General features: G+C 46.9%; 1 protein-coding gene across 1 annotated transcript in view; it reads right to left on the bottom strand.

Moving 5' to 3' along the window:
• Positions 1-664: 664 nt before the first annotated feature.
• Positions 665-13,341, bottom strand: part of HID1 (HID1 domain containing) — a 30,837-nt gene continuing 18,160 nt past the window's right edge. Inside the window, exons 8-19 of the mRNA XM_059828113.1 lie at positions 12,922-12,978; positions 12,685-12,825; positions 12,179-12,269; positions 11,401-11,552; positions 10,048-10,126; positions 9,212-9,376; positions 7,807-8,034; positions 7,201-7,307; positions 3,992-4,072; positions 3,505-3,596; positions 3,001-3,159; positions 665-2,536 (exon numbers count right to left, since the gene is read on the bottom strand). Coding sequence (XP_059684096.1) covers positions 2,473-2,536; positions 3,001-3,159; positions 3,505-3,596; positions 3,992-4,072; positions 7,201-7,307; positions 7,807-8,034; positions 9,212-9,376; positions 10,048-10,126; positions 11,401-11,552; positions 12,179-12,269; positions 12,685-12,825; positions 12,922-12,978 — 1,416 coding nt within the window. The 3' untranslated portion in view covers positions 665-2,472. The remainder of the gene's footprint in view (positions 2,537-3,000; positions 3,160-3,504; positions 3,597-3,991; positions 4,073-7,200; positions 7,308-7,806; positions 8,035-9,211; positions 9,377-10,047; positions 10,127-11,400; positions 11,553-12,178; positions 12,270-12,684; positions 12,826-12,921; positions 12,979-13,341) is intronic.

Here is a 13,341-nt window from a genome sequence, read left to right as displayed (position 1 = left end):
CCAGGGTGCCTGTTTTATGGGTCTCAGCTGCAGAAAGATTTTAGTACATGGTTCACAAAGTCAGGAGACTCAATCCTGTTTGATCTAGTTCCTTTTCTGTACCCTTTGAGACAGTTACCTTTGATGATGTCTCATGCCGTAAACACAGAAATGGCCAAAACCACACAGTTCAGGCTCATTTTCCAGAGTGCAATCTTCATTTCCGATTACAAAAAAAAATCCACACACTGCAGAGGAAGCCAGCACATGGTCTCCTAGTAGCACAAATCACCCCAGCGTAAGACAAACAAGATTATAAACCTCTCTCTGGGAAAAAAATAAGCAACGAACTGCATGTTTCAGATAATCTTTATCTTTCTCTCTGTAAGTAAGCAAATAGTTTACAGTGCAAGTTGATTTCCACAGAACAAGGATCAGACTCCCAACACCAAGAAACAAACAAAAAGGTTTCCAGAGGAACTCACAAAGAAACAAAGCAGAAAAGAGGACGGAAGAGATCATGAGAACCAGCAGATCCATGGGAGGGAAGAGGCAAGCGCGTGGGACACAGGATGCCCCATTCCAGCTGTGAGGTGCAAGTGCCATACAATCAGAGGCTGGCCCCACCAAATCACATTCTTACATACGAGAGAGATTCCAAGTAAAACGGAGATCTCACCCTGTTTACAGCTGAACAGAGATGGGGTCAGGATGGGAGTAGTGCTATATGGCAAAGTGGGTTGGAGGTGGGGAGGTGGGTGGGGGAATAACCTCTCTCTATTTCACATATTTCTTATCCTTCAGCAAATCATTCAGGTTTTATTTCAGCTTTCTACTGGCCTAGGACTCCAGTCCACTTTCAGTGCCCAAAGGAGGAAACCACCTGACTACAAGCCAGCAGGAGCCAGCAGCACACTAGGGCAGCAACTCCCTCTAGGAGAGGATGGTCATGTTGCTATCACTCTGGCTTCAAAACTTAGGCAAGGGTTACAAGACACAGAAGTGTGTGCCATACCTGTCCCCTTTAACGTGTGAGACCAGTTTCCATGGAGTGATCTGACTCGTTCTAAGCTGTGGCAAACTGGCAAACAGCTCATGGCCAGTGATCCTCCCAAGAGACCGAATACCAGAGCACCAAGGACTAAGCTTTAGTGGAGAGGGAAAGGTCTCAGTTCATGATAGGACCCCTCACATTTCATTGTCTAAAAACCACACAGGTCTAGGACAGCAGCCCCTCCCAGCACAACCTAAAATTCGACTCAAACCCCAGGATGTCTCCACCTATCAACGTGCAAACCCACGCGGCTGAACCAAGCCAGCAACAGCAGGTCTCCCACCAATTCTAATTCTGGCTTCCTAGACTTTGCATACTTGGGACCCAATACATTCAAGATTGATAACTTGGTCACTAGCAAAGTGCCCTGAAGAACTGAACTTTGCCTCAGCACTCTCCACTCCGTAGTGACATGGAGATGCTTTTCCTCCTACAACTTCCAAATTCCTCCTACAACTTCCCTGAGTGCCTCCCTTAATCCCCTGCCTTAGACAGTAGTGTGCAAAAGACCCTTCCACTCCCTGCATAGCATCAGCCTGTCAGGCAAAGATGGAAGGATATGGTTCCTTTCAAACCCAGGTGACACTGTCCTTTCAGTCAACGGGAGAAGACTAAAAGAGTTCAACAGTCACGTCTCTTCTCCTTGCTCTCACTGAGCCAGTCCCTTCCTCCCTGTGTGCTCACATGGATTAAGCAGGGCTTTCCAAAGTGACACACACTCCATTGCAACAGCCCACCATGAAGAACAGGCTGCTGGGCCTGGAAGCCAAGGAAAAACTTCTCACGCAACACCAAAGCACTGGCTACTACAAAACTTCTTAAGCAGCTTTCCAGGAAAGGAGTAGAGAGATTCAGAATTGAGACACAAAGTTTTCCTTCAGCAGCTTCTCCTTTCATTTGGATGGGAAAGACTTGCCTACCAATATGCAACTGAGACACCAGGGAGATACCTGCAGCCAGAAGGGATGCCCCGGAAACTTGATGGAGCCACATGAAAGTAACTGCAGTTTCCAAACCCCATCTCCTGCAGGAATAGCAGCTTCTCCCTTGCACTCGATTTACAGCTAGTCTTTTTCAATTAAATGCTGACTCTGACCAGGGCAAGGACAGGGTCAGATTGGTTTCCAAACCACATCCAGGAGCAAAAGAGTAACAGAAGAGCTAAGAACGGTCTGATTTCTAGTGCAACCACAACAATGGACAATCCCTTACACATCTTTCACTCAAGGTTCCTGGTGAAGGGTGAGGGAAGAGAAGTGAGCTGGGGGGAGGGATGTCCAAGCAGGTCCCAATTAAAGCTTTAAATGACAGGGAGGTAAATGAAGTGATTGTCCTTTTGGTCTCTCAGCTGGATGTGAAACGCAGGAATAGCTGTGACGAAGCAGCACACAGCAGTCCTTAGATCCAGTGTATTTCTCTCAGTAGAGGTAAGTGCTCTCTTAGACCCGTTGAATTTCAAACAGCTTCACATCTGTGTCATACCAGATAGGGGGATCCACATTCCTGAGAAAGAAAAACAAGAGCCACTTTACTCTCTGTGGCCAGGTAGATGGAATTCAAATCTCACAGCCAAGATTACAGGAGCTGGCTGCACAGAACGCCTTCAACTTTGCAGAAGAGGAAATCACTAGTTGAGGGACAATGAGCCTTTAAAGGGATGACAATGTCTACAACATCCCACAAAGCGAGAGCTTTGCATGAAATCTCTGCACCATCCCCTCTAAGCAGCAGCAGGGAATAGAAAAGCTGCCCGTTCCCAAACAAGCAGTACTCCCAGAACAACTCCCTTCATGTTGCCCGCTTAAACAAAGTTTTGGAGCATTCACCCTAGTCTCTTCCAAGGGAAGAACATCTTTATATCCTGTAAAGATAAGACAATCCAGAGCTGGCCAAGTGCATGCAATTCTCTCTACAGGCCCCCCAAAAGTTTGGAAAAGACTGAGTTAGACTGCACCCAGCTGGTTTACCTCAAATAAATAACTCCCCACATGTAGGTCCGGAACCACATGGCAGTGCCCGAGTTAGCCTGGTACTTGCGAATGAGGATGGGGTGAGGGACAGGTAGCAGCCCCACCAATGTGCCATGCTGCAAGAACTTGAGGATCTCTGATTCATCAGTGAGCCCCCTGCAAAGAGACAGATCAGGAAGATCCTTAGCATGTCCCACAGACACCCCCAAAACTGCTGCAGCACAAAGTATCAGTCTAAACAAACACAGAGCCAGCGACTGTGGCCACCAAGAACACACACTCTCTCCACTGGGAAAAAAAACAAAAAAACCAAAAGAGTTGAGAAGGGATCAGTCAAACAAGAAGCTTGGCAAGCAAAACAACATCTCCTCTGCTGAGACTGCGATACTTTCAATTATACTTTACAAGGTTTCCCCTAGAGGCCCTCCAAATTCAAACTCTGCCAACCTCACAGAGCTCCTTAAACACTGCACAGCCCTTTCTCTCCAAAAATGTACTTACTTGTCAATACAGATCTTCTCCACCTGAGGGACCAGCACCTGTAAGAGCCGCATGATTGTCTGCAGGGGAAGCTTTGACTTCCAAGACATCACCTGTAAGTAGGAAAGCCCACAGGGAAATCGGTGCACTGCATGACTAGTTTTCCTACAGTTATCTCCACTATCTCTATAACAAATGAGGTTTACAAAAATCACGAAGGTCATCAATGAACTGAGTGCACAACAGCAATACAATAAATCCTGGACCACTAGAATTGTGAAGCCACTCAATGAAATTAGTGGGACACTGGTTTAAAACAGGTAAAACAAAATACTTCTTTGCAGATGGTAGTAAACTTCTGAAGCTTTGACCACTAGTCAAAGACATTCGCCGTGAGGAAATGCTCCTCTGGGGGAGCCTCTGCTGTCAGGAGAAGGGGGTGCGTATGTGGCATTTCTGCCACAACTCTTTTTCTCATTATTTATTTCCTCTGTCCAGACTCTCTTACCCAGTCAGGAGTTGGTGTCCACTGTCCACTGGAGGATGCACTAGAGAGACGCCTTCGATCCCGTCGGGGATGTGATGCCTCCTATCAATAAATATTATTTTAAAAAACCCAAAACAACCAAACAAAAGCAAATCACACTTAAGAGCAAGAAATACAACCCATTTTCTGCTGGCTTTCCCCCCAGCTTTTCCAGAGCACTACTGGGAAAGACAGCTCAACCTGTCCCTAGGACAGATCAAACCCCACCAGACCTTCATTCACCAAAACCATATGCTTTGACCCCATGAGTGTCAATATTTGACGGGGTTAAGTTGTAGGACCCTGTGGCAAGGTCACAACTCTAGTCACCATTGCTGACACTCTTTTGGAACAATCCATAGTGGGAGAGTTAAAATGGGACTGACAAAAGACTGTTCAGGCATGCTTCTTTCTTTTAGCACAGAGATTGAACAGCTAAAGGCCACAGCTTTTCAGACCTCTGTCTACTGAGTATCTCTGAGATTTTTCGTGCCCATCCTGGAATATCTTAAATACCGTTTTTCCAAGGGTGGGCTCTCAGCAACTCCTACCTAACAACCCCTGCCCCTTAAGGAACAACACACTCATACGCCCAAACTGTCACTAGTCACTTTTTGGAAACCTCTGGTCAAAAGTCCAACACCCAGTTCTCTCTCATTATTCTTCTCGCCATCACTCTGTTCTCAGTTCTCTTACACAGAAGACATTACTAACACCCTGGTTTTCCATATTGATGGTGGGAAGGAAAGAAGGAAATAACCCTTTAAAAATCACTATCAATCTCTGCACGAGGTAAAAATTGAGAGGTTTTATTCCTTTTGCAATGCACCCTGACCATTCATTAATACAGCCTAGAGCTGACTTTTCTACAAAACAAATGGGAACAGCACTTCCTTCCAACAGCCATCCTGCACTTCCACATGCATGGGCTAATTCACACGTCACCTTCACAACCAGGAACAGCAGGCTTGGGGCAGAGCTGTGCTGCAATCCACTGGAAGCTGACAGTGCTGTACCAGTTCTTTTCTGACTGGGGAACAGCTCAAGCCAGCTGCTGGACACAGATGTAATGACCCATGATTGTGTTTCATGGGCTGCTGGAAGAAGTAAACCTTTCTTCTGCAAGTTGTCAGCCAAGATCTCACTTAATGACAACATAATTAATTGTGTGCTTAAGACATCTTGCTGACCATGGGTCTTCATCTGGTACCAGGGAAGGCCAAGAAGGGTAAGTAAAACTGGTCCTGGAATATTCGGAAATTCTGTTCACTCCAGTTTATTCAAAGCCTAAACAGCAGTATTATTTTGCAATGTTTGCAGCTACAACCTTATCGTTCAGCCTGTTCAGCTTCAGTGCCGTGTCCTCATCAAGCTTCTAAAAATAAAATTCATAAAAACATAAAAAACTCTGATTTCCTTCAGATGACCCCACCCTCTTCCTCTTTTCTCCTCACTCTCCCACAGCCCTTGCCCCCTCACAGCTGCCATCCAAATGCTGGCAGCCAGCTGACACATTTAGGAGAGGTAAGACGGAATTATACTGAAATACAAAGGCTGTTGAACATTTCACGAGACACTTTTGAAATGGTTATGACTGATATAATGGGAGAACATTACAACAGATAAAGGAAGGAAATTAAATCAGTCATAAGGGTGGGTATCCTAAAATTTATCTAGTATCTATTATTAATTTATTTTAACTCAGTAGGTTGGAACCAGGTTGGAGCACAGAAAGAAGACAATGTTCAGATAGTCTGAAACACCACAATCCCTGGAGACAGGTGCGTGCTAGCTGACGTGCCATGAGATAGCAGCGATGATTCTCCCCATAGCATATCCCACACCCACTGCTTTACTGCCCTTCACCTCCTGTCTGCTTTTTGGCCCCCACCCCACAAACATTCAGACATGAAAATAGCATTGCTGGAGCCAGGTGGGGCAGCTAATGGGCAACTGCCTGTCTCAGACCAGAGGCCCACATGCGCACACAAGCAAGCAGAACAAGCAGAGAGGGTGAGGATATAATGGCGGAATATAGGAGTCTTCAGCCTGCTCTGCTAGATTGCGATGTCTTTGCAAACATCCCCCATTTGGACACTGATTCTGCAGTACTGTCTCAGCCAAAAGCATGTCGAGAGCAAAACAGACTGAAAGATTCTTGTAGCACCACCACAGTCCATAGCAGCCCATGATAAAAAGCATTATCCCATCCCAACTCATCACCTCCTGCCCAATTTGCTCCACACCTGGTGAGAGCTGGTGTGTCAATTTGGCCACTGCAGAGAAAACTCAGAGAGGAAAAGCTGGGCAAGTTATGCCTTTCACCATGGGGCAGCCATGCCTCCCTGTGCAAATGGATGCAATGCTCTCACTGCAATGAAATGGCTCAGTGGACAGTGAATGCTCAGGCAGAGTGTGAGGCAGCGCTAGGTGTATAAATGTGGCCTTGCTGAAGGAGGAGAGGACATGCAGGGCAGCCCTTATAAGACACTTCCTACATGACAGCCTAGAGGTTTTTGACACTGGACAGGAAAAGACACGGACTGTGGAGTTAATGGAGAACGATAAAAGACTACTGCTCCACTGAAATTGGAAGATAGCTCTTGATGGGGAAAACTAGCAAATGCCAGAAGGCTGACATTGCCACCAGAGCCTAGGAAACCAGCGCAGCCTTAATTCACAGACCGCAAAGCCTCTGTCTCATCTACATGGCCAAGCAGCCACCACTCTCAGGGCAGCATCTCAGCCAAGCCCTCATGGGAACACAACACCAGCTAGCCAGAAGATTCTGGTAGAGCGCTCCACCCCAGAAAGAAGGAAGAGGAAAAAGCAGCAGCAGTCAGAACCCGTGTTGAAAGCCTCTGGATCAGGAATACATCCCTTTGCAATTACGCACTTGCTGCTCTATCAGTAGCTTTCAAGGTGGAGAAAGCTCACTCCTCTAGTGTCCTAGCTCTTGTGTCACTAGCACAAACATGAAACACCCAAGATGATGCAACAGTACTTCTGAACCATGGTGTTTTCCAGCACAGTGCGCATGTGCATACTGCCTCTAATACGATGCCTTTCTTCAGTGGGCCAACCAGACCTCTCCTTCTAAGTCCCCCATTTTAGCTCATTTCACACCCCAGACCTTCCCTACACGCCAGAGTGTCTGGCCTTACCCCACTCCAGGGCTCCCCATCGCTCACAGCTGAGGGCGGGTTACCCTGCGGTGGAGGCTGTGAAGACTCAGGCTCCAGTGAACGCATGGTCCCATCCTCTGATACCTGCGACTTCTCCGTGAGCTTGTCAATTCCTGTGTTCAAAAAAGAAAAAGCTCAGAAACAAAAGAGAATTAAATACAATTAAAAGCAGGTGGTTCTTCTCTGCCCTACCATGCACAGACACTCTCTGCATCTGCTGGCATCTGAAATGCTCTAATTTCACCAGGAGAAGCAAGATCTAGCCTCGATTTCACCACTGCAAAGGAGTTCATTTGTCTCTAGGAAAATGCTCCCTGATGCAAGAGGAACACAGGTTCACATGGATATAGTTAAACTGAGGCAAAAGGTCAAGATTAGGGGAAAGGGCCACGTGGACACTAAGTCTGAGAGGAGAGAAACTCAAGGCAGTTTACTTTGTCTTGTTTGTGATCAGCTTGTGCAAACTGATCTGAAACTGAGATTGAGAGGCAGTAAGTTATTCACAGATGTAAACTCTTAATCTCTCCCACGCCCAGTGAAAGGGTGAGTCCACACCATATCTCGCAGAGAAAACAAACCTCTCTCCTGTTACAAAGGTAAACCAAAGCTGACCTGGAGTGGCCACCAAACTTGTCTTCAGCGTCCCTGGTTCAGCAGGAGCAGCAGGACGTGACCCTTCCATAGAGACCCCATCCTGGGAGTTGGTGCGAGAAATAGGCTCAGGAGTTTTCTTCTTGCGCTGCAGACCTTTCTGGATAGACTGTGAGTCCGTGGGTAAGTTGGCCAGCTGGTGAAATACATTCCGCTTGCGGATAACAGCGTAGACCAAATTTGAGTTCCCTGGGAATCAGAGCAACAAAATGAGCAGAGAAGGAAGACTTATAGAGCTTGGCCAATACAGTACAGCTCAGTGGGTACACGAAGCATGGTTGTGGAGACCCTGCAAGCTCAAAAGAGCCGTGCTTCCACACACAAAGGTAATAGCACAAGGAAGAAAGAGCACAGTTCGGTATCCTCTTATCCATTACAAAGCAGTACAGGAAATTCAGTGAAACCCTTCCTAGGCTGGAAGGCTGACAAGAAATGGCTTAGAGGCTGACATTCAAACAACTGAGAAGAAAAAGGACAGTGTAAACCATATGCTAGCACTTATTTTGGAGGAAAAGTTTGTTAGCCAAGATTCAACATTTCTCCATCTTCTAAAGAGCTCACAAAACAAATAAGGGGCATTCCATTTGAGGAGAAACAGGCAAGCCAAAAGGTCAGAATTCTTACTGTCTGCAATGTGGCAGAGAACAGAATGAAACCATCCCCTAAAATAAAAAACAAATCGCAGCCACAAAGGCTGTTTTAGGATCTGGCAACCACCACTTGCTAGATTTCCATTAGGGAAGCAGAATGGCCACTCTTGATTTGCAGTTTTAAAGCAAAACATCAAATTTTGAGCAGGGAAAAATAAGAGTTGCCAACAGGTTAAGGGACCTCGCTCTATTATTTCCTTGAGGTAAAAGACTGTCATGCTTTTAAGAGGGAAAGGATAAGGCGTTTCCTGGAAAGGCAGCAAGTGCTAGAACTTTGTTTGGATGGGGCTGTTCGGTCTTCAGCTCCAGTGACATGCCACAGCAGAACTGAGAGGCACTTCTAAACATTTAAGGAGAATGGAAGTTGTTTTGTCTCCTCACCTACATTGCTGAGCAACATGAGCAGTTTTGCAGCAGCACCCAGCCAGTCACAACTTAAGTGTTACATGCTCACTTTCCCTTCTTCTTCCCCTCTACCCACCTCATCTTCTGGTCTGCAGGCGGCTGAGGTTATGCTGATAATTAGCTGCCATCTCATTTTGCTCTAACCCAGCCTGTCTGGGTCAGGACCCAACACTGATTACCTATTAACCCAGCCTCTCAATCCTAGGTAAGTCTCCACGTAGCTGGTTTCTACACTTTCCCCCTTCTCTCATCTGTTTGGACTTTCTCTGAACTTCCATCTCATGTTCTCTTGGACTAGACTAGTCTCTTACCATCAAACTGGTACTGAATGATGTTATTGAAAACTTCCAGCAAGAAGAAAACGAGATGGTGGTTCTGGACAGCAGAGAACAGGAACCAGGTAGTGGAAAAAGCCTCCAGGAGATGCAGTAACTTGTTAGCAGCCACCATGGAGAGAGACTTCAGGTATGGAGACACTATGGAAGGCAAACAAATGAAAACTGGAAAAAGAACCAATGTGTATTTATTCACATAAATACACCACTAAAAACGTTGCTCCTACCACCTTCCCACCCTGCACTTCTGGGAAAGCCTCATGGAATAGCTGAGCCCAACAGGGTTCCACAGAAACATTTCCAAATACAAAAGAAGTTAAGCAGAGATATTGCCTAGTAAAAGCAGGCATTTCTGCTTTTAGAGCGTCTTGTGTAGTTTTACACTAGTAACATCATCTCTGGCGTGCCTCCTGAAAAGCTTACACAACTGGAGCCACCTGGACGCTCACTAAGCCCAAGGGAAGCCACTGCCACCATGAGGAGGTGGCACTCCCTGCTGGATAGGGACAGCACTGCCAACCACCCTCACCAGGCCTTCTGGCAAATGTCCTTCTGCCACCCCAGAGGGGCTCCAGGGACTCTGCTGCCCCACCCTCTGCCCCATCTGACTGAGCCCAGGCAATAACCCTGCAGGCAGGTCTGATCTGCAGCAGGCACCTCCAGCACCGACTAGAAAGGATCAGTTTCCAGCAGCAGTCACCTACACCGGTCAATGTTAAGGGGCACATGTAGCAGCGCACAGAGAGGGGAGTGAGAGCAGCCAGAGCTGTCCCCTCTGTGGGTTGTGGTTTCACACCACACACAGTGCTTACCGTTCACAACGATGGTGAGCAGGCAGTCAAAGAGAGGCTGCAGACGCTGATGGCCACTGGTTATGATCTTGTGAAAGACCTATGGTAAGGAAGGAGTTCTTGAGCAAGGCACCCTCTCAACCAAAACCAGTGCCACCCCTACACTAATCACTTCCTGACACCATTCCTTCCTAGGCTGGGCCCTACACGCTCCACAATTACACAGGTGGGGAAGGCTGCTCTCACTGCAGACTTGCGCTCCAGGAGTACAAGCTTTCATTTACAAGGAATCCTTTGGGGACATGATTAGGGCTCTACAACACTGCAAACAGAAACTGACTGTGAGTTATTCCAAAACACAGAGGCAGCCTGAGACAAAAATAAACCACCAGGAAGTAAGAAACATCTTCACCTCCAATGGATTTTGACTCTGAACCCTAATGATAGCTGCTTGAAATGCCACAGAACTAATCATTTCACATTCGATTTTAATGCAAACTTCTAACTCAAATGTTTGTCCTATTTTTCTTAACTATACCCTCAGACATGGAAAGATTCAACTGCCTCACAACCAGTTCAGACATTCCCAGTCTTGACCTTCCCACCTCTAACTGGCATGCCTGTAGAGAAGACCTGCAGCATAACGGAAATACAGAGATGATCTAAGATTAATGGAATGTAATAGCAAAACACATAGGATCATGAACAGTTCTGGTGAGCACATTTCTTCCTACTAATGGGAATCTCCTTTTGGAGGTTTATCAGAAGCTGCTGAGAGATTCTTCTCTGGCATATGAGCACTAACATGACAGGAGGGTAGCACCTGAGGCTGGTACTGCAAAACACACAGCTGTTTGTAGGCAGTATTGTGGCCCTCAGCACCACAGACTGAAAGATTAATAAAATCTTGCAGCAACCCAAAGCTGTAGGGTCGAGCTTGGTGCCACTGTTGTTCCCATTCTGACAGATGTGCTCCACACAGCTCTGGTCACTTGGGACAGAGCCAGCAATGCAGTCACATCTCCTGCCTTCCCCACCTGCAATCAAGTCTGGTAGAGACCATGCACCCATCCCACTCATGCCAGTCCCAGAGTCCTTTAGACACCAGTACAGCACCATCTGGGATCCTGTTCTTTGGGATCATCTCATGCAGGTGGAAATGCATCTCATGCATATGCACCCTGCCAGACACATCACCTCAGGTTAACAGTGTGCAAAGATCCCACCAGTGCTTGGATGCATCCCACACACTTTCTAGCTACTCAGTGGGCTGGCAGTCTAGGGAGGATGAGTATACTGAAGGAGGACAATTATTTGTGGAGGTATGAAACAGGAGTTAGAGGGACAGAAAAGAACTGCTGGAGCTGTACTCACTATGATGAGCAGATCTGCATGTGTCCCTGTGAAGACAGGGATATCCATAGGCACTCGTACAGAATACGGCTTGTTCAGTCGAACCCCAAAGTTACGCTCCCCACTGAGAAGCAGGAGGATAAAGACCCCAATGTGCATCAAGCCCACCCGTGCTGCAGGGGAATTAAAAAAAAAAAGACAAAAAACCTCACACATCACAGTGAGACCAGTGAACTCCTGAAGACAGAAAGGCAGTGAGGAGAGAGGAGAAACACCATGGGACTGAAAGAAAAACTGCACAAACAAGACCATCCTGATAAGGGATGCCAGTACCAGTGTCCTTCCCAAGCACATCTATGGGGCCAGTACAATGTTAAGTCTTGGATAGATCATGCTTTTCTTCATTATGTTCTTGATGTAAACCCACCACCATAGTAGGAAAGATCTGACTACTTCTTTCCACTACACAGTCATGAAGTTATGCCTAATTTACTCCCAAGGCAAGAGCAAATTGCTCATTTCTCCCTCTTCATGGGATCAGGGACACAGTTTTTGACATAAGGACACATGCTAAGGATCTCCCTTCCCTGTGCTGTGGTATAGATCATGTCCTGCTTCTAGTCTGTTACAAACATTAAAACCCAACTAACTGAACCACTCTACTCCATGACTCTAGAAGGCTAGGAACACGCACTCGAGATGCTATCACATCTCAGTGACAGGGAGGAAGTGTCTTAAAAACATTCTAGCTCAACTGTCAAGCACAGATCATCCCAAATATTGAAAATAACCAACTTACACTGGTCTGCTCTGGCATCATTGAGAAAATACAAGATTGGGACAAGGATATCCAGAACATCGCTGCTCTTCAGCACAAAGAAGAGGAATTTCTGGAAGAAAGGGGAGGATTTCAGACAATCACAAGCATATTTGGTTTTCTGCACCATCCGCAGGACTCAGGACAGGTAGCCTCAAGCTAATTAGTCTCTCAAGAACGTTCGAAAGGCTGGCGTATGCCACCAACTCTTCAACTCCGGTGTTATTTGTAGAGTTATTATAATACCTGCTCCAGCATTTGCCCTCAAGCACTGACATTCAGGAGCTGCAGCCTCTCTCACAAGCTGTTCCTACAGCCAGACCCCCCCAGCCCAGCAGCAGGGAGTAGTGCTGCTGACCAGAGTACCGCAGAGTCACTGCTAACTACCTGCCCACAACCCTTCACCAGGGCTCAGTCCAGCCAGAGCTACACCAGGCTCTGGGCAACAGGCAAGGGCTGACAAAGCTCAGCAAGAAGCAGACCCACACCTTGTTGAAGTCACAGAGTTTCCAGAAGAGGACGAGGAGTTCCTGATGGAATTGGATCTTCTTGGCAGAGTTTGGCAGGTAGGTCTGGACCAGTGGGTTTGATAACAAGCGGGCCACTCCTTTCAGGATGAACTGGAAATCCTGCCAACAGACCAGGAAAGAGACTGTGGTGGGCCCAGGGCTAATGCAATCAGCATGAAATCAGACAGGAAATAGTTCAGGACAGGAACACATTACCTCCTCTCTGTGTATTCTTGAGAGGTAATTCACAAACAGATTGTCTGGTCCAGGAGGCTGCATTCAAAGAAAATCAGTTAAAAGTCAAAGTATAACCACTGGCTCTGGGGGCTAACGTCTCTCATTTCAGCTTTCCTCTCTGAATGATCCAGTTTTAAACGCCAGGAGACAGAGCACCCCAGGGAACAGTAAAGTCAGGGGCTTTTCACTTACATGCTCCTGATTCAAGTCAGTGACAAAAACCTAGTGGTTTGGTCATCTACAGCTGTTTAGTGACCTACACGAAAGAAGCAGGACTGGGCCAGAGATAGCAGACTGCAAGGAGAGGAGTGGTGCTGGGCCCTACAGATCAACATTCAATGCAAGCTGCTGTAAGAGGACCACAGGGAGTTCAGGAGAGCAGCAAATACAGATCCCAGT

The sequence above is a fragment of the Gavia stellata genome, chromosome 22 (assembly GCF_030936135.1).
Source record: "Gavia stellata isolate bGavSte3 chromosome 22, bGavSte3.hap2, whole genome shotgun sequence".
Lineage (NCBI taxonomy): Eukaryota > Metazoa > Chordata > Aves > Gaviiformes > Gaviidae > Gavia > Gavia stellata.
The sequence above is the reverse complement of the archived record's forward strand: the minus strand, read 5'-3'. Positions and strand labels throughout refer to the sequence as shown.